This window comes from Salvelinus fontinalis, chromosome 8 (genome assembly GCF_029448725.1).
Source record: "Salvelinus fontinalis isolate EN_2023a chromosome 8, ASM2944872v1, whole genome shotgun sequence".
Lineage (NCBI taxonomy): Eukaryota > Metazoa > Chordata > Actinopteri > Salmoniformes > Salmonidae > Salvelinus > Salvelinus fontinalis.
Genome location: NC_074672.1, coordinates 24,396,399 through 24,417,406, shown reverse-complemented (window position 1 = coordinate 24,417,406; position 21,008 = coordinate 24,396,399). Strand labels below are relative to the sequence as shown.

The 21,008-nt window shown below is 43.0% G+C and overlaps 2 protein-coding genes across 9 annotated transcripts; both read left to right on the top strand.

Moving 5' to 3' along the window:
• Positions 1–801: 801 nt before the first annotated feature.
• On the top strand, positions 802–6,138 carry LOC129860923 (NADH dehydrogenase [ubiquinone] 1 beta subcomplex subunit 11, mitochondrial-like). The gene is made up of 3 exons (XM_055931853.1): positions 802–1,047; positions 1,276–1,406; positions 5,922–6,138. The coding sequence occupies exons 1-3, from the start codon at positions 805–807 to the stop codon at positions 6,049–6,051; spliced, it is 504 nt and encodes a 167-aa protein (XP_055787828.1). The 5' UTR covers positions 802–804; the 3' UTR covers positions 6,052–6,138.
• A 1,153-nt stretch (positions 6,139–7,291) lies between these two features.
• LOC129860921 (rho-related GTP-binding protein RhoA-C) lies at positions 7,292–19,804 on the top strand. 8 transcript variants are annotated; one of them, XM_055931846.1, is made up of 7 exons: positions 7,293–7,727; positions 14,544–14,603; positions 16,860–16,937; positions 17,333–17,488; positions 17,667–17,787; positions 17,893–18,023; positions 18,354–19,804. In XM_055931846.1, the coding sequence occupies exons 4-7, from the start codon at positions 17,333–17,335 to the stop codon at positions 18,525–18,527; spliced, it is 582 nt and encodes a 193-aa protein (XP_055787821.1). In that variant the 5' UTR covers positions 7,293–7,727; positions 14,544–14,603; positions 16,860–16,937; the 3' UTR covers positions 18,528–19,804. The 8 variants fall into 8 exon arrangements, with proteins under 8 accessions (XP_055787825.1, XP_055787821.1, XP_055787824.1 ...); XM_055931849.1 differs by having other exon boundaries at positions 7,293–7,745; XM_055931850.1 differs by lacking the exon at positions 16,860–16,937 and having other exon boundaries at positions 7,292–7,727.
• The last annotated feature ends 1,204 nt before the right edge of the window (positions 19,805–21,008 follow it).

Genomic DNA, 21,008 nt, shown 5'->3' with positions numbered 1-21,008 from the left:
TGTATCAAGACTGCTCAAATGTGCCTAATTGGTTTATTAATAACTTTTCAAGTTTAAAACTGTGCACTCTCAAACAATAGCATGGTATTCTTTCACTGTCATAGCTACTGTAAATTGGCCAGTGCAGTTAGGTTAACAATAATTTAAGCTTTCTGCCCATATCAGATATGTCTATGTCCTGGGAAATGTTCTTGTTACTTACAACCTCATATTAATCGCATTAGCCTACGTTAGCTCAACCGGGACCCGATCCTGTAGAGGTTTTAAACATAGAAGACTTACAGACTTTAAGCAATATAAAAGATAAAAGTGAAATAAAAAATATGTAATCAAATAGTATAAAAGCGACAGGCAGTGTATTAGAGATACAGTTTAAGATTTTGGATGCCTGATTACCATACATTTTGAAGACAGTCATTCTAATCACTGTATGAATGAAGCAATTTGGAAATATATGAAGCAATTTTGGCAATTTGCCCAATAAAAGTGCATAACTTTTGACTTAAAAAAAACCCAAATTCTTGTCATTTAGCAGACGCTCTTATCCAGAGCGATTTACAGATCATCTAAAAGGTAGCTAGTTGAGAAAACCACATCAGTCATATTTAAAAAAAAAAAAATGTATTCAATATTTGCTCAACAAACATTGCACCTCATCAGAAAAATATTTTCGCAACTAACTGCCTTATCTCATTATTTCCAGTAGGCTGTGCTCGTGGTAGGTGACATCCACTGACAGCAGACACACCCCGCCCAGTAGGTGGCGATCAATAACCTCTCTTGAAATTATCTGCCCACAAGCTGATGAAAAGGCCAAACAATTCCGGTGCCGGGTCGACACGACAGTGTTGCCCTGTCAAAATGCTCGCCCGGTTGTCACGGTTTGGGCCTGCCTTGACCCGTTTTCGCACAAATCCGGCGTTTGGGGCTCGGTTCGTATCGCAATCTCCACCCTCGGGTGCTGCTGGTTCGGCCACTGTGTCGGATTTGCAGCCTTCACGTGCCAAGGAAAGTCATGGACACGCAGAGGTCAGCGCGTTCGAGAAGGTGAGTTGGTTCTGAATCGAAACGGAAATACCCTACTCTAGCTAACCAGCTCATATCTGGTATTATTGACAATATTTCACATTCAATGTAGTTTGACATAACAATACACATTCCTTCAGTCAAACAGTGCCTAAATACTTTACTAACTGCACTCATGTGTAGCAAATACTAGCCAGCTAACAATCCAGTGTAGCATGAAAGCATAATAACAATCTCAAATCTCTACAGAATCGAGATTATCATGGGTTCTCTCAGGATCCTGTCGTTGACGAGTGGAACATGAGGATGGCCTTCTTCTTTGGCATCTCTATGGCTATTGTGGTTGGGGGTACCTTCATCCACTATTTACCAGACCATGGGTATGTTTAACCACACTGCACATCCCTCCTTGTTACTTTGTGGCTTGATCTTCATCACTTGCTGGAGCAGGTGCACAATGAGTAAGTGACAACTGAAAAGCCGAGCTACAGTAAAAATATAACACTGCTAGGAGGACTCCACAAAAAACGAGCTAGATGAATGCAACCAAACTACACTGATGAATGTTTTGAAACAGATATTTTTAGTTAAAGGGACATTCCAAAACGTCTCTACTTCATATTCATCATCAAAACCACCACCACATAAACATGTGAAAATTGCATGTTTCTATGTTTTGTAGTAAAAAAAAGATGGGGGAAGATAAGTCTAGAGACTAAGTGACAGCTTCATATTCATCATCTCCAGCACAACCTCAACATATGTGAAAACTGCACATTTATGTTTTGTAGTAACATCGACCAATTAGTATGCAATGCACACTGATGTTACTACAAAACATAGAAATGTGCAGTTTCCACACATAGTTGAAGTCGGAAGTTTACATACACTTATGTTGGAGTCATTAAAACTCATTTTTTCAACCACTCAAATTCTTGTTAACAAACTATAGTTTTGGCAAGTCGGTTAGGACATCTACTTTTTGCATAACAAAAGGAATTTTTCCAACAATTGTTTACAGACAGATTATTTCACTGTATCACAATTCCAGTGGGTCAGAAGTTTACATACACTAAATTGACTGTGCCTTTAAACAGCTTGGAAAATTCCAGAAAGTGATGTCATGGCTTTAGAAGCTTCTGATAGGTTAATTGACATCATTTGAGTCAATTGGAGGTTTACCTGTGGATGTATTTCAAGGCCTACCTTCAAACTCGGTGCCTCTTTGCTTGACATCATGGGAAAAATCAAAATAAATCAGCCAAGACCTCAGAATAAAAATGGTAGACCACAAGCCTGGTTCATCCTTGGGAGCAATTTCCAAACGCCTGAAGGTACCACGTTCATCTGTACAAACAATAGTACGCAAGTATAAACACCATGGGACCGCGCAGCTGTCATACTGCTCAGGAAGGAGACACCTTCTGTCTCCTGGAGATGAACGTACTTTGGTGCGAAAAGTGCAAATCAATCCCAGAACAACAGCAAAGGACCTTGTGAAGAGGCTGGAGGAAATGGGTACAAAAGTATCTATATCCACAGTAAAACGAGTCCTATATCGACATAAACTGAAAGGCCGCTCAGCAAGGAAGAAGCCACTGCTCCAAAACCACCATTAAAAAAGCCAGACTACGGTTTGCAGATGGGGACAAAGATTGTACTTTTTGGAGAAATGTCCTCTCGTATGATGAAACAAAAATATAACTGTTTGGCCATAATGACCATTAGGTTTGGAGGAAAAAGGGGGAGGCTTGCAAGCCTAAGAACACCATCCCAACCGTGAAGCACGGGGGTAGCAGCATCATGTTGTGGGGGTGCTTTGCTGCAGGAGGGACTGGTGCACTTCACAACATAGATAGCATTATGTCGATATATTGAAGCAACATCTCAAGACATCAGTCAGGAAGTTAAAGCTTGGTCGCAAATGGGTCTTCCAAACGGACAATGACCCCAAGCACGCTTCCAAAGTTGTGGCAAAATGGCTTAAGGACAACAAAGTCAAATTATTGGAGTGGCCATCACAAAGCCCTGACCTCAATCCTATATAAAATGTGTGGGCAGAACTGAAAAAGCGTGTGTGAGCAAGGAGGCCTCCAAACCTGACTCAGTTACACCAGTTCTGTCAGGAGGAATGGGCCAAAATTCACCCAACTTATTGTGGGAAGCTTGTGGAAGGCTAGCTGAAACGTTTGACCCAAGTTAAACAATTTAAAGGCAATGCTACCAAATACTAATTGAGTGTATGTAAACTTCTGACCCACTGGGAATGTGATGAAAGAATAAAAGCTGAAATCGTTCTCTACTATTATTCTGACATTTCACATTCTTAAAATAAAGTGGTGATCCTAACTGACCTAAGACGGGGAATTTTTATTCTGATTAAAATGTCAGGATGTGTGAAAAACTGGTATTAAATGTATTTGGCTGAGGTGTATGTAAACTTCCGATTTCAACTGTATGTTGATGTTGGGGTGGTGCTGGAGATGAATATGAAGCTGACACTTAAAAAAAGGCCCTTTCCCGGTGTGAGGAGACTTACCATACGACAGTGGGCGATGTGACCAGAGTGTACAGAGGCCCAGCTTTATGCAAATCATCAGATGTTGCTGCGTGATACCCAGTTGGGAGGAGTGTGGGGGGGTGGGGGGGGATTCTTACAAGATAGCTTTGACACATGCTGTTTGGGAGAAGTGGACTGATCTAGGCAATGCCTGAACAAAAATTAAAGCGCCATGTACAACAATTTCATAGGTTTTACTGAGTTACAGTTCATCTAAGGAAATCAGTTAAATTTAAATGAATTAGGCCCTAGTCTATGCACTTCACATAACTGGGAATACAGATATGCATCTGTTGGTCACAGATACGTACCTTTGAAAAAGAAAAAAAGGAACCAGTTGGCATCTGGTGTAACCACCATTTTCCTCATGCAGCGTGACATCTCCTTCGCATAGTTGATCAGGTTGTTGATTGTGGAATGTTGTCCCACTCCTCTTCAATGTCTGAAGTTGCTAGATATTGGTGGGAACTGGAACACACTGTCGTACACATCGATCCAGAGCTTCCCGAACATGCTCAATGGGTGACATGTCTGTTGAGTATGCGGGCCATAGAAGAACTGGAACATTTTGTGCAGATCTTAGAGACATAGGTCCGTGCATTATCATGCTGAAACATGAGGTGATTGCGGCGGATGAATAGCACGGCAATGGGCCAGGATCTCGTCACGGTATCTCTGGATTCAAATTTCCATCGATAAATTGCAATTGTGTTCGTTGTCTGTAGCTTATGCCTAACCGTACCATAACCCCACTGCCACCATGGGGCACTCTTTACAACGTTGACATCAGCAAACCACTCACCCACACAATGCCATATATGCGGTCTGCCATCTACCCGGTACAGTTGAAACTGGGATTCATCCATGAAGAGCACAGTTCTCCACTGTGCCAGTGGCCATTGAAGGTGAGCATTTGCCCACTGAAGTCTGTTACGACTCTGAACTGCCGTCAGGTCAAGACCCTGGTGAGGACTACGAGCACACAGATGGGCTTCCCTGAGACGGTTTTTAACAGTTTGTGCAGAAATTTGGTTGTGCAAACACAGTTTCATCAGCTGTCCAGGTGGCTGGTCTGACGATCTCGCAGGTGAAGAAGCCAAATGTGGAGGTCCTGGGCTGGCGTGGTTACGTGTTCTGCGTTTGTGAGGCCGGTTGGACATACTGCCAAATTCTTTAAAACAATGGAGATGGCTTATGGTAAAGAATGAATATTGAATTATCTGGTAATAGCTCTGAATTATCTGGTAATAGCTCTGGTGGATGTTACTGCAGTCAGCATGCAAATTGCACGCTCCCTCAGAACTTGAGACATCTGTGGCATTGTGTTGTGACAACTGCACATTTGTGTCCTTTTATTGTCCCCAGCACAAGGTGCATCTGTGTAATGATCATGCTGTTTATTCAGCTTCTTGATACGCCAACCTGTCAGGTGGATGTATTATCTTGCCAAAGGAGAAATGCTCACTAAAAGGGAAGTAAACAAATGTGCACAATTTGATTGAAATATGCACAAAAAGCTTATGTACAACTTTTGCGTTCTTTTATTTTAGCTCATGAAACGTGGGACCAACACTTCACATGTTGCATTTTATATTCTTCAGTGTAGTATCCAGTTGATGTGGGGTAACGGAGCATACTTATCATAGCACAAATTCACATTTTTGTTTTGGAAAAGTATTTTTGGATAATAGGGTTTCAGATTGACAGTCATTTAGCAGACGCTCTTACAGTAGTGAGTGCATACATTTTTCGTACTGCTCCCCCGTGGGAATCAACCCCAAAACTCTGGCGTCGCAAGCACCATGTGCTACCAATGGTGCTACATAGGACAATAAGCTGTATTACAATGGACTGATGGAACTTTGGATAGTAGACCAGTCAATTCCACAAGTCAATGCTGTGTTCCTGGACTCAAAATGACAACGGTGCATATAGATACGATGTCTTAGTGCTAAAACAATCTACTGAGTTTTTAAAACAATGGCTCGCAACATGGTTCAATGCACTGATAAATCAGCACCGTCTACTTTTTAATTTTTTCAAATTGATGGCATCTTGGCGCTAAAATGGGGATCAGGTATACTGTGCTAATGGGATTTTTTTTTTTTTTGTATAATGGAGAGCAATGTGCACTACGGTGAACTTAGCCAACAATGCATTTGTGGTACATGCATGGGGCCAAAATGTTAATGCACCTCCATTGTTGTTACTGTTCGGTTGTCTCCATCTCTGCACCTCTAAACAAGTATCCAAGACAAACACCTATGTGCTATATTGAATTGATCATCACAAACACTATTTGATTAGTCTTTTTGACCTATCTTTTTCTCACCAGTATGAGGCAGTGGGCCAGGAGGGAAGCAGAAAGGTTGATCACACAGAGGGAGGCTGCAGGTCTTCCTCTTATGGAGGAGAACTATTATGACCCAAGCAAGATTGTGCTACCAGGAGCTGGAGAGGAGTAGGATGTACTATAAGGAGCTGTTCACTGATAATGTTTATTTCTGACTGTTTCTTGTCAGTAAAATGTAATAAATGTCTACCACACCATTGATCATTATTTTGTAGTCAGTCAAACTGAATAGCCCTTGGTAGCAACTGACTATTGATGACAATGAAGTAGTACGATAGTCAAACTACTGCAGTCATTGCTCTGCGAGCCCCTTGTACCTGCCCCGGGCCACATCTCCAATGGATGATACCACAGCAGTGAAAGTGTGATGTCATCATGCACCACCTGCAAAGAATATTACAGTAGGAGATACCATCTCCAGGAAGTCTGGAATACATTGACAACACAGTGACGGCATGGATGTGCACAGTAGTCATCAGCAATGTGCTGGTTGACAAACTTGAATTTGGTCTAATGACCATTCTGAAAGAATAAGATATGGCTTTAAGTACCTACTGGTAACTAAGCAAGATAATGCACGTAACTGTCTGATGAATCAAAGCCTCACTGACAGCTGTCGTGACTTCTGCTCCATCAGTATGTCCACGCTGGAGCATTCTGTATTAAACCTGATTGTCAGTCTTCAAGGATGCTCAAATTTGTCCACAGCACCTTATCACAATACATTCAGGGATAGGCTTCAGTTAAGCTCTATTATGAAACTACCTAAAACATCAAAGTTCTGCCCCTGATTCTCAAATAGGGGACCGGGACCAAATCTAGTCCACAACATATTTTCATGTTGCTGGTTTAACATTTAGTAGATTAAGAGATTGTGTTACAATACGTTTTAAATATGTGCACGCATGACCAAGTCGCTTAGCATAAAAGCGTAATAAAATACATTTGAAAGATGTTCGTCATATGACGCAGCGCAATAGTTCTCTACCCCTGTTAGGGAGATCGGGGTCAAGGCATCCCATTGGTCGAGTTCCTGCCCAACTAGATGTTCAGGTGTTGCATGGTATCAACCACTGTTTGTGTTCCATGTCATCGACTGTGCAGTCGTGCATCAGATAGCTATGGTCATGTTTCCCTGTTCAGACATTGCTGATACATGCCAGATCTTACAATGCCTAGTTAGGTGTTTTACGTATCAACTAACGACATATGTTATAGCAGTCTGGTACACGACGGCATAGTCGATGACGTGCCACGCAACCATTGGTTGATGCATGCAACGTCTGAGCAGGGGAACACGGCCATGATGTGGTTAGCTGATTTGTTCAATACCTATCCAGGCGTTGTAAGATCTGGCATGCGTGTACAATGTTGAAGGCTTTTCAATTAGTATGAGAAACATCTCCCTATTTCAACCATAATATTGCCATTGACCTTCATGATGCTGTCTCTACAGAGCATAAGCAAGCAATAACGTTCATACTACAATCACTTAACGTTACAACGCCTATTATTGATTTACTGCCGTATACAATTTTGCTTTGACCCCAAAATATCCTAACCTATTGTTGAAACCATATGGTTGGGGGAAAAATATCCACTTTTCCATGCACCGGTATACGTTTATCGAGTTGTTGGCTTAAATATCTGTCACTCATTAATTTGAGGTTTCCTATTGGCTGGAGATCACGGGCATAGGCGGATGTTATCGGCGGGGCACTGTTGGGGCCGGATTGAAGGGTCGGACAGGAAAAGAGAAGGAAGGCGAGGACATCTGTAACGAAAACGGTATTAAAACGAGGAAATGTAAACTATTTATAACTTTGGTTGCTCACCTTGAAAATATATAAGTTATTTAGTAAATATTTGAATGAGGCGTTAAACTTGCTTTCTGTAGGCAAGATGACATGGGGCTATAATACGAGAGACTAACATTAGCCAACATTAGATGGCTAAACTAGCTAGCATTAATGACGGAAACGAACGAACAATTGAAGTGAAAAGACTCCTTGTTTCAGACACCATCAGCCAGAGCTGGACAGGAAAAGCTAGCAGGTCATCATAGCCAGGTATACAGTGCCATCATCACCGTTGTGAAGTTAGTAACACACTGGTCTGGAAGCTAGCAACTCTTCGCACTTGCCAGTGCCTGGGCAAGATCTCTAGCTTTCTAGCTAACTTGCTAGCCACTACTGACAAGTGACTTAATTTTCAAAACCGTCGTCCACCGACCCAGCATATGTTACACTTGGGTGTTTTAAATGGGAAAATCGTTGTAACTAGCTATTTGTTTGTCCAACAAGCTAACACTGACTGAGTTGACGTGAAGGGGGGAATTAGCTAGTTAGTAGTTTGGGTGCGGCGTTTTGTTGTTGAGGCCATGCATCCAGGTGGTGGCAAACAGTGTCTTCTGCAGGTAGACTTCTCTTGGCTAGTTGTGATAGTTTCACTAGGTATTATGGGTAATTTCATGTGAATATGGAACAAAGAAAGTCCACGTATTTTACTGAAATTCAGTAGTTAGGTCTAGAAAGATGGTTGACATGGCCAGTATTGGCGTTTTTATCTGAATTTGAGTATTGGTTATTTGCGAAATAATGAACCAAGCTTTGGTTATCATAAACGTTTGGGTTTACAGGCCTCCAACAGTAATTGACTGAAAAGCACTGTGCAATGTTGCCGAACGAATCAGGCTGTGATACCCTTGGCTACACAGTCTGGGATTAATGCCATACATTTGTTTGGAAAATGTCTACATGCCAGAATGTTGAATACAATTTGATTTGAATTTACTCTACCGGTTGTCTGTGTGGTTTGTCCTCTTGCGGATAGGAATTTGAGAAAAAATATCTACAGGGAGTTATAATTAAACCGACAACCATGTAAACACCTGCAAGACTTAGGGTAGTATGCATGCATTGCGGGCATGTCCTTCCGTCTTGTGCCCATGCTTCAGGTGAAGAGCAAACAATCCAGATCCACGTTTTGAGGTCGGTTTAATAATACTTTTCTGTGAATAGTTTGTCCATTTTAAAGGGAGAAGGACAAAATCAGCGCACAACAGGTAGAGTAAATTCAAATGAAGATTATTCAACATTCTGACTTGTAAAGGGACTGTTTGGTATTGAGTGGAAGCATCTACACTCTGATTCGTAGAGGCAATGTAGCCTCTTCGCTCCAGTAGACTTGTACACATTGGGCTCCCATCGCTGAAGGCTACATCCCTTATCCCTGAAAACATATTCACCAGCCCTTTACCTATTTCCAAGAAATTTCCCTTCACTGAAGGCAAATCTATAGCCCAATTCGGAATGCCTTACAATGGTTATACAACGTTTATATCCAAGTTTTCCAGAGTTTACCAAATTCATTCCATATTTCCCTAAAGGTGCAATGGGATCATGCTGGGATCTTGCATAGTAACAATTGAAGGATGTGTTTTTATGCATATTCTATAACTACACTGCTCAAAAAAATAAAGGGAACACTTAAACAACACAATGTAACTCCAAGTCAATCACACTTCTGTGAAATCAAACTGTCCAATTAGGAAGCAACACTGATTGGCAATAAATTTCACATGCTGTTGTGCAAATGGAATAGACAAAAGGTGGAAATTATAGGCAATTAGTATGACACCCCCAAAAAAGGAGTGATTCTGCAGGTGGTGACCACAGACAACTTCTCAGTTAAAATGCTTCCTGGCTGATGTTTTGGTCACTTTTGAATGCTGGCGGTGCTCTCACTCTAGTGGTAGCATGAGACGGAGTCTACAACCCACACAAGTGGCTCAGGTAGTGCAGTTCATCCAGGATGGCACATCAATGCGAGTTGTGGCAAAAAGGTTTGCTGTGTCTGTCAGCGTAGTGTCCAGAGCATGGAGGCGCTACCAGGAGACAGGCCAGTACATCAGGAGACGTGGAGGAGGCCGTAGGAGGGCAACAACCCAGCAGCAGGACTGCTTCCTCCGCCTTTGTGCCAGGAGGTGCACTGCCAGAGCCCTGCAAAATGACCTCCAGCAGTCCACAAATGTGCATGTGTCTGCTCAAACGGTCAGAAACAGACTCCATGAGGGTGGTATGAGGGCCCGACGTCCACAGGTGGGGGTTGTGCTTACAGCCCAGCACCGTGCAGGACGTTTGGCATTTGCCAGAGAACACCAAGTTTGGCAAATTCGCCACTGGCGCCCTGTGCTCTTCACAGATGAAAGCAGGTTCACACTGAGCACATGTGACAGACATGACAGAGTCTGGAGACGCCGTGGAGAACGTTCTGCTGCCTGCAACATCCTCCAGCATGACCGGTTTGGCGGTGGGTCAGTCATGGTGTGGGGTGGCATTTCTTTGTGGGGCCGCACAGCCCTCCATGTGCTCGCCAGAGGTAGCCTGACTGCCATTAGGTACCGAGATGAGATCCTCAGACCCCTTGTGAGACCATATGCTGACACATACACATTTGTGGCCTGCTGGAGGTCATTTTGCAGGGCTCTGGCAGTGCACCTCCTTGCACAAAGGCGGAGGTAGCGGTCCTGCTGCTGGGTTGTTGCCCTCCTACGGCCTCCTCCACGTCTCCTGATGTACTGGCCTGTCTCCTGGTAGCGCCTCCATGCTCTGGACACTACGCTGACAGACACAGCAAACCTTCTTGCCACAGCTCGCATTGATGTGCCATCCTGGATGAACTGCACTACCTGAGCCACTTGTGTGGGTTGTAGACTCCGTCTCATGCTACCACTAGAGTGAGAGCACCGCCAGCATTCAAAAGTGACCAAAACATCAGCCAGGAAGCATAGGAACTGAGAAGTGGTCTGTGGTCACCACCTGCAGAATCACTCCTTTTTTGGGGGTGTCTTGCTAATTGCCTATAATTTCCACCTTTTGTTTATTCCATTTGCACAACAGCATGTGAAATTTATTGTCAATCAGTGTTGCTTCCTAAGTGGGCAGTTTGATTTCATAGAAGTGTGATTGACTTGGAGTTACATTGTGTTGTTTAAGTGTTCCCTTTATTTTTTTGAGCAGTGTATTACGGACTGAAGGGACTAGGGAGTGAGCTTGGGAAATGTGGTTTTAAACGTATTTTACCGAAGTAGTAAACACATTGTATCACCCATACCGATTGGTAAGGTATTCCGGTTTAAAGATTTTACTTCAGTGACAATTTTTATTTTAGGAAATAGGTCAACCCAGAGGACTGGTAAATATGTTTTGGGGGATATGGGATGTAGCCTTCAGTGACGGTAGCCCACTGTGTACAGGTCTCCTGGAGCAAAGGGGCTATGTGCAATGGAAATTCTCCATTGGATGTTCTTCTTAGTCCAGGAGGATTAAGCTAAATCTGTGTGGGGGAAACTGGCACTATGGAAATGTTTCATTATGTAGCCTAACACAGTCTGTAGTCACTGGAGCTGAAGTTGGTGGCTGGCTTTCATGTGTCCTTCAGGGCCAAAATGGGACTGCTCGTCGAACATCTCATTCTAAAATCATGGGTGTTCATATGGAGTTGGTCCCCCCATTTGCTGCTATAACAGCCTTCACTCTTCTAGAAAGGCTTTCCACTGGATTTGGAACATTGCTGCGGGGAATTGCTTTCATTCAGCCACAAGAGCATTAGTGAGGTTGGGCACTGATGTTCAGCGATTAGGCCTGGCTCGCATTCGGCGTTCCAATTCATCCCAGAGGTGTTCGATGGGGTTGAGGTTGGGCATCTGTGCAGGCCAGTGAAGTTCTTCCACACCGATCTCGACAACCCATTTCTGTATGGACCTCGCTTTGTGCATGGGGCATTGTCATGCTGAAACAGGATAGAGCCTTCCCCAAACTGTTGCCACAAAGTTGGAAGCACAGAATCGTCTAGAATGCCATTGTATGCTGAAAGCATTACGATTTCCCTTCACCGGAACTAAGGGACTTAGCCCGAACTATGAAAAACTCCAAAGTTGCCATTATGCATTGGGGCATGTAGCGTTTTCCTGGCATCTGCCAAACCCAGATCGTCCATTGGACTGCCTGATGGTGCAGGGTGATTCATCACTCCAGAGAACGCGTTTCCACTGCTTCAGAATCCAATGGCGGAGAGCTTTACACCACTTCAGCCGACGCTTGGCATTGCTGATGGTGATCTTAGCCTTGTGTGCGACTGCTCGGCAATGGAAACCCATTTTATGAAGCGCCCAACGAACAGTTCTTGTGCTGACGTTGCTTCCAGAGGCAGTTTGGAGCTTGGTAGTGAGTGTTGCAGACTATTTTTCTGCACTTCAGCCCTCGGTGGTCCCATTCTGTGAGATTGTCTGGTCGACCACTTTGCGGCTGATCCGTTGTTGCCCCTAGACGTTTCCACTTCACAATAACAGTACTTTAGCAGGGCAGAAATTTGACCAACTGACTTGTTGGAAAGGTGGTATCTTATGACGGTGCCATGTTGAGGTCTTCGGTACGGGCCATTCTACTAACAATGTTGTCTTTGGAGATTGCATGGCTGTGTGCTCGATTTTTATATACCTGTCAGCAACGGCTAAAATAGCCGAATCCACTAATTTGAAGGGGTGTCCACATATTTTTGGCCCTGTAGTGTATGTTGAAAACTTGATGCTGACATACAAAACATTTTGGGACTATATCAACAATGGACTGATGAAACCAATACCAAAAGATCGTTTTTGGGTAGAGTTTTCCTTTAACACTTTTTGAAAAGTGAAAAAATAAATAATATATACATGCATACATACAGTCAGTCAGTACCGGTAAAAAGTTTGGAAACACCTACTCATTCAATGTTTTTTCTTTATTCTTACTATTTTCTACATTGTAGAATAATAGTGAAGACATTAAAACTATGAAATAACACATGGAATCATGTAGTAACCAAAAACGTGTTAAACAAATCAAAATATGTTATATTTGAGATTCTTCAAAGTAGCCACCCCTTTGCCTTCATGACAGCTTTGCGCACTCTTGGCATTCTCTCAACCAGCTTCATGAGGAATGCTTTTCCAACAGTCTTGAAGGAGTTCCCACATATGCTGAGGACTTGTTGGCTGATTTTCCTTCACTCTGCGGTGCAACTCATCCCACACCATCTCAATTGATTTGAGGTCGGGTGATTGTGGAGGCCAGGTCATCTGATGCAGCACGATCACTCTCCTTGGTCAAATAGTTCTTACACAGCCTGGAGGTGTGTTTTGGGTCATTGTCCTGTTGAAAAACAAATGACAATCACACTAAGCGCAAACCTGATGTGATGGTGTATCGCTGCAGAATGCTGTGGTAGCTATGCTGGTTAAGTGTGCCTTGAATTCTAAATAAATCATAGTGTCACCAGCAAAGCATCATCACAACTCCTCCTCCATGCTTCACGGTGGGAATCACACATGCAGAGATCATCCATTCACCTACTATGCGTCTCAAAGACAACAGTTGGATCCAAAAATCTCAAATTTGGACTCATCGGACCAAAGGACAGATTTACACCGGTCTAATGTCCATTGCTCGTGTTTCTTGACCCAAGCAAGTATCTTTTTCTTATTGTTGTCCTTTAGTAGTGGTTTCTTTGCAGCAATTCGGATGACAACACTATACATGTCAGCTACTACAGCGACTGAAATGACTGCAACATTAACAAAGAGCTGCATTAGTTTCAGAGTGGGTGGCAAGGAATAAGTTAGTCCTAAATATTTCTAAAACTAAAAGCATTGTATTTGGGACAAATCATTCACTAAACCCTAAACCTCAACTAAATCTTATAATAATAAATGTGGAAATTGAGCAAGTTGAGGTGACTAAACTGCTTGGAGTTACCCTGGATTGTAAATTGTCATGGTAAAAATATATTGATACAACAGTAGCTGATGGGGAGAAGTATGTCCATGATAAGGTGCTGCTCTACCTTCTTGACAGCACTATCAACAAGGCAGGTCCTACAGGCCCTAGTTTTGTCTACTGTTCAGTCGCGTGGTCAGGTGCCACAAAAAAAATGTGCAATTGTTTCAGAACAGGGCAGCACAGCTGGCCCTTGGGTGTACACAGAGAGCTAACATTCATAATATGCATGTCAATCTCTCCTGGCTCAAAGTGGAGGAGAGATTGACTTCATCACTGCTTGTATTTATGAGAGGTATTGACATGTTGAATGCACCGAGCTGTCTGTCTAAACTACTGGCACACAGCTCCGACACCCATATATACCCCATAAGACATGCCACGGGGCCTCTTCACAGTCCCCAAGTCCAGAACAGACTATGAAAGGCGCACAGTACTAAATAGAGCCGTGACTTCAAGGAACTCTATTCCACATAAAGTATCTCATTCAAGCAGTAATATTAGATTTTTAAAAACACCTTATGGAACAGCGGGGACCTTGAAGCAACACAAACATATACACACACACGATAGCATACGCACTATACATACATGTACACATGGATTTTGTACTGTATATATGTGGTGGAGTAGGGGTCTGAGGGCACATGGTCTGTGAATGTATTACAATGTTTTTTAAATGTTTCTGTACCAAATATTAAGTTCTGCTTTTCTGATGTATCAAATACTTATGTCATGCAATAAAATGCAAATTAGTTACTTAAAAATTTCTGGATTTTTGTTTTAGATTCCGTCTCTCACAGTTGAAGTGTACCTATGATAAAAATTACAGACCTCTACATGCTTTGTAAGTAGGAAACCTGCAAAATCGTCAGTGTATCAAATACTTGTTCTCCCTACTGTATATATACACTGCTCAAAAAAATAAAGGGAACACTAAAATAACACATCCTAGATCTGAATGAATGAAATATTCTTATTAAATACTTTTTTCTTTACATAGTTGAATGTGCTGACAACAAAATCACACAAATTATCAATGGAAATCAAATTTATCAACCCATGGAGGTCTGGATTTGGAGTCACACTCAAAATTAAAGTGGAAAACCACACTACAGGCTGATCCAACTTTGATGTAATGTCCTTAAAACAAGTCAAAATGAGGCTCAGTGGTGTGTGTGGCCTACACGTGCCTGTAAGACCTCCCTACAACGCCTGGGCATGCTCCTGATGAGGTGGCGGATGGTGTCCTGAGGGATCTCCTCCCAGACCTGGACTAAAGCATCCGCCAACTCCTGGACAGTCTGTGGTGCAACGTGGCGTTGGTGGATGGAGCGAGACATGATGTCCCAGATGTGCTCAATTGGATTCAGGTCTGGGGAACGGGCGGGCCAGTCCATAGCATCAATGCCTTCCTCTTGCAGGAACTGCTGACACACTCCAGCCACATGAGGTCTAGCATTGTCTTGCATTAGGAGGAACCCAGGGCCAACCGCACCAGCATATCGTCTCACAAGGGGTCTGAGGATCTCATCTCGGTACCTAATGGCAGTCAGGCTACCTCTGGCGAGCACATGGAGGGCTGTGCGGCCCCCCAAAGAAATGCCACCCCACACCATGACTGACCCACCGCCAAACCGGTCATGCTGGAGGATGTTGCAGGCAGCAGAACGTTCTCCACGGCGTCTCCAGACTCTGTCACATGTGCTCAGTGTGAACCTGCTTTCATCTGTGAAGAGCACAGGGCGCCAGTGGCGAATTTGCCAATCTTGGTGTTCTCTGGCAAATGCCAAATGTCCTGCACGGTGTTGGGCTGTAAGCACAACCCCCACCTGTGGACGTCGGGCCCTCATACCACCCTCATGGAGTCTGTTTCTGACCATTTGAGCAGACACATGCAGATTTGTGGCCTGCTGGAGGTCATTTTGCAGGGCTCTGGCAGTGCTCCTCCTGCTCCTCCTTGCACAAAGGCGGAGGTAGCGGTCCTGCTGCTGGGTTGTTGCCCTCCTACGGCCTCCTCCACGTCTCCTGATGTACTGGCCTGTCTCCTGGTAGCGCCTCCATGCTCTGGACACTACGCTGACAGACACAGCAAACCTTTTTGCCACAGCTCGCATTGATGTGCCATCCTGGATGAGCTGCACTACCTGAGCCACTTGTGTGGGTTTTAGACTCCGTCTCATGCTACCACTAGAGTGAAAGCACCGCCAGCATTCAAAAGTGACCAAAACATCAGCCAGGAAGCATAGGAACTGAGAAGTGGTCTGTGGTCACCACCTGCAGAACCACTCCTTTATTGGGGATGTCTTGCTAATTGCCTATAATTTCCACCTGTTGTCTATTCCATTTGCACAACAGCATGTGAAATTTATTGTCAATCAGTGTTGCTTCCTAAGTGGACAGTTTGATATCGCAGAAGTGTGATTGACTTGGAGTTACATTGTGTTGTTTAAGTGTTCCCTTTATTTTTTTGAGCAGTGTGTATATATATATATATATATATATATATATATATACGAAACATGCAACAACTTCAAAGATTTTACTGAGTTACAGTTCATAGAACGAAATCAGTCAATTGAAATGAATTCACGTGGCCCTGGTCTATGGATTTCACATGACTGGGCAGTGGTGCAGCCATGGGTGGGCCTGGGAGGGCATAGGCCCAACCACTGGGGTGCCTGGCCCAGCAAATCAGAATGAGTTTCTTTCCCACAAAGGACTTTATTACAAACAGAAATGCTCCTCAGCCCCCCCCCCCCCCCCCCCCCCCAGACAATCCCACAGGTGAAGAAGCCAGTTGTGGAAGTCCTGGGCTGCATGGTTACACGTGGTCTGCGGTTGTGAGGCCGGTTGGACGTACTGCCAAATTCTTTGAAATTACGTTGGAGGCGGCTTATGGTAGAGAAATTAACATAAAATTATCTGGCAACACCTCTGTCCTGTAGTCAGCATGCCAATTGCACGCTCCATCAAAACATGTGGCATTGTGTTGTGTGACAAAACTGCACATTTTAGAGTGACCTTTTATTGTTCCCAGCACAAGGTGCACCTGTGTAATGATCATGCTGTTTAATCCGCTTCTTGATGTGCTCACTAACAGGATTGGCAGGTAGCCTAGTGGTTAGAGAGTTGGGCCAGTAACCGAAAGGTTGCTGGATTGAATCTCCGAGCTGACAAGGTAAAAATCTGTCGTTCTGCCCCTAAACAAGGCAGTTAACCCACTGTTCCCCGGTAGGCCGTCATTGTAAATAAGAATTTGTTCTTAACTGACTTACCCGTTTTTATTTATTTATGTAACCTTTATTTAAACTAGGCATGTAAACCAATTTGTGCACCGCATTTGAGAGAAATAAGCTCGTTGTGCTTCTGGAAAATGTCTGGGATTTTGTATTACTTTGTTTTTTTTGTTCAGTAATATATTACTATATTAATGTCCGATTTTTTTTTCCCCCTACACATTTTGATTTGCTTTGTTGTGTTGCTATATTATCACTGTGATACACAATAGTTTTTCAATAACATTTTTGCCACTTTTTTTGCTGGATTTATACTTTAACAGACATTGTCTTGCAGATGGCTGCGATCCGTAAGAAGCTGGTGATCGTGGGAGATGGTGCTTGTGGGAAGACCTGTCTGTTGATAGTCTTCAGTAAAGACCAGTTCCCTGAGGTCTATGTACCTACAGTGTTTGAGAACTATGTGGCAGATATTGAGGTGGACAGTAAGCAGGTGAGATTGTATGTTTAGTAACACAGTTTGCCATCAAGACATACTTTGAAGCACCCTTTTAATGTGGATGTCTTGTGGTTTACACATTTTGATAGGTAATAATTTATTCAGAGACAATTGCAGTGTTTGGCCAAACAGCAGTGTAACTGTGAATATCTGCTCTCCCTGTGAGTTCTAGGTGGAACTGGCCCTCTGGGACACAGCCGGACAGGAGGACTACGACAGACTAAGGCCTCTCTCCTACCCTGACACTGACGTCATTCTCATGTGCTTTTCCATAGATAGTCCTGACAGCTTGGGTAAGACCTTGGTGACTAATATTCATATTTGTCATACATGGTAAATGCAACAAATTATCGTATCACTTGCAGCAGTTTCCTAAAACGATCCTGTGTCTGAAACAGAGAATATCCCAGAGAAGTGGACCCCTGAAGTAAAGCACTTCTGTCCAAATGTGCCCATCATTCTTGTGGGTAATAAGAAGGACTTGCGGAATGACGAGCACACACGTCGGGAGTTAGCAAAAATGAAGCAGGTACAGGATGCATTATGAATTCTTATTATGGGATTTCATCAAGTAGACTCATTGCCCCGATCCATTGAGGATATATTTTTTTAATTTAACATTGAAATTGAACAAACCATGCACATTTGTTTGTGGTTGTGTTGCCTTATAAGCTACCTTCACTTAGTGTACTGTTGTCTAATTATACACCGGTTCAGAGGGTTTTGTTTAGTTGGTTTATCCAACATGCTAGTGACGTTTTTGTTTGGCTTGTTGTAATGATTGGTGGTTTAGTATGTCACAAAGGATGCCAACCATAGAATGCCTCTGAACACGTTTCCAACTCTGACACATGAACAGGAACCAGTGAAGCCAGAGGAGGGCCGGGACATGGCTAACCGCATCAACGCGTTTGGCTACTTGGAGTGCTCAGCCAAGACGAAAGACGGTGTGAGGGAGGTGTTTGAGATGGCCACCAGGGCGGCGCTGCAGGCCAAGAAACGTGGCAAGAAGAATGCCTGTCTCCTGCTATAGAGAGCTGGGGAAAGAAGGGAGGGCAGGGGGAAATAAATCAGGCCAAGGAAAATGCTGCACCCCTCTGTCTCCATCTGTGGAAGGGTGGGGGAGGTTCGAGGTGGGCAAGGGAGAAAAAGATAATTAACAAGGCCTAAGGAAATGGAGAAGGTCAAATGTAATGAAAAGGGGAGTTTACATTTTTAAGGCCAGGGTGGTCGTCAACGGCTTTCAGTATAAGATTATCGTATGGTTAACATTTTTTATTGGGTCTTGGATGACTAGAAGGGTAAAGCAAAAAACACTATCTCTGGTAAACTTATGTCTGAGTGTGGTAGTGATCTCTGAGGGACGGGATAAGATTGGTGTTCTTGATCGGTCAGAAACCCCAGGGCTATTGGCCTGGTTCATAGAGCGGAGCATCATCAGAGAAAAGGGGGGATAGATTACATCAGAATTAATGTATGTTCTCCTGACTCTCGGTGACCTCCTTGGCTTGCAGTGTGTCTGTGCTTGTCTTTCATTTCTGTCCAGCCATACCATAGGTGTTTATTTTCTTTGTTCTCCCTATGGATAGACTAACCCTATCCTTGTGTGGACCAGCACCTCCTTCTATGATATTATTGGTCCAATCACATTGTTCACTTGATACAAGCAATTTAGATTTATTTAAATAGCTAAATGTTTTTATTTGCCTTTGACTATAGAATTCATATTAAAATGCATACAATAATGATACCAACTGATTTTTGTTAGTTTTATAAGCCTGTTCATAAATTGTAATGAAAAATAATTTTAGAATTTGGTTTTGTCATAAGTTGGGCTCAAGTCAGATAAAGATGTACATTTGATGTGGACTTTTGTATTAAGTGATACTAAGTTTAGCAAATTTGGGGTTTTGCAAATTTGGTATTTTCTGCTTGCAGATTGTTTTTGCCTGCATGCCAGGCTGTTATTGGGAGTGAGTTTTAAATGTTGACCTATTTCTCACTCCCTCCAGTCCACCCCTCACTCCGTCTTTCTAACAACTGTTGATGATGTCTTATGGCTTATCCTATATCAGTTATGCATATTTAGCAAATCTAGTAACTTTAGAATGAAAGTTTAAAAATAAAATGCAAAATGCTTAAAGTAATTCATGAATAAGAATAACAAGATGTCAAACTATTAAATACAAGTAACTTTAAAAAGATCTTGGTCATTTGTGAGGGGGGAGGGTTCTTGTATACAAATGCATCCTCACATTTCCTCAGTCCTTTTAAATGTACTCTAAGAAAATAAATTGTTATAGGGAATGATAGGTTGTATCGTTCTTTCATGTTTCATGCCTCAACACAATCACAAGAAAATGTAAGACTTACAAGAAATTTCACAGAATAGATCAAGGCATCTAGGAAAAGAGTGTGTTTCCTAACCATGTCACAATTGGTAACAAACTCCTCTTAATGGGGCTTTGAAAAGAAATGAATCCTCTGCTGTTCTTGTTGGTGTTTAAAGAATTGACAGTTGTACTACTGTTAACCTTTAGAACTATACTGAACAAAAATATAAATGCAACAATTTAAGATTTTATTGAGTAACAGTTCATGTAAGGCAATCGGTCAATTTAAATAAATGTATTAGGCCCTAATCTATGGATTTCAAATGACTGGGAACACAGATATGCATCTGCTGGTCACAGATGCCTTAAAAAAGTAGGGCCGTGGATCAGAAAACCAGTCAGTATCTGGTGTGACCATTTGCCTCAAGCAGAGTGACACATCTCCTTTGCATAGAGTTGATCAGGCTTTTGTTTGTGGCCTGTGGAATGTTGTCACACTCATCTTCAATGGCTGTGCGAAGTTGCTGGATATTGGCGAAACTGACACGCTGTCATACACATAGATCCAGAGCATCCCAAAAATGCTCAATTGGTGACATGTCTGGTGAGTAAGCAGGCCATGGACGAACTGGGACATTTTCACCTTCCAGGAATTGTGTACAGATCCTTGCGACATGGGGCTGTCCATTATCATACTGAAACATGAGGTGATGGCTGCGGATGAATGGACCTCAGGATCTCGTCATGGTATCTCTGCAAATTCAAATTGCCATCGATTGTGTTTGTTCGTAGCTTAAGCCTGCCCAACCCATAACCCCACCGCCACCATGGGGCACTCTGTTCACAATGACATCAGCAAACCCCTCGCCCACACGACGCCATACACATGGCCTGCGTTTGTGAGGCCGGTTGGATATACTGCCAAATTCTGTAAAACAACTTTGAAGGCGTCTTATGGTAGAGAACTTAACATGAAATTATTTGGCAACCGCTCTGGTGGACATTCCTGCAGTCAGCATGCCAACTGCACGCTCCCTAAACACTGTGGCATTGTGTTGTGTGTCCTTTTATTCTCCCCAACAAAGGAGAAACCCTTACTAACAGGGATGTAAACAAATTTGTGCACATAATTTGAAAGAAATCAGCTTTGAGCATATAGAACATTTCTGTGAAATTTTATT

What these genes read in the sequence shown, in the direction of transcription:
- LOC129860921 (XM_055931850.1), top strand. Translation starts at nt 17,333, where the DNA reads ATGGCTGCGATCCGTAAGAAGCTGGTGATCGTGGGAGATGGTGCTTGT. An exon ending in AGATAGTCCTGACAGCTTGG is followed by an intron (nt 17,788 to 17,892) that starts GTAAGACCTTGG and finishes TGTCTGAAACAG; the next exon opens with AGAATATCCCAGAGAAGTGG. An exon ending in AGTTAGCAAAAATGAAGCAG is followed by an intron (nt 18,024 to 18,353) that starts GTACAGGATGCA and finishes ACACATGAACAG; the next exon opens with GAACCAGTGAAGCCAGAGGA.
- LOC129860923 (XM_055931853.1), top strand. Translation starts at nt 805, where the DNA reads ATGAAAAGGCCAAACAATTCCGGTGCCGGGTCGACACGACAGTGTTGC. An exon ending in AGGTCAGCGCGTTCGAGAAG is followed by an intron (nt 1,048 to 1,275) that starts GTGAGTTGGTTC and finishes AAATCTCTACAG; the next exon opens with AATCGAGATTATCATGGGTT. An exon ending in CACTATTTACCAGACCATGG is followed by an intron (nt 1,407 to 5,921) that starts GTATGTTTAACC and finishes TTTTCTCACCAG; the next exon opens with TATGAGGCAGTGGGCCAGGA.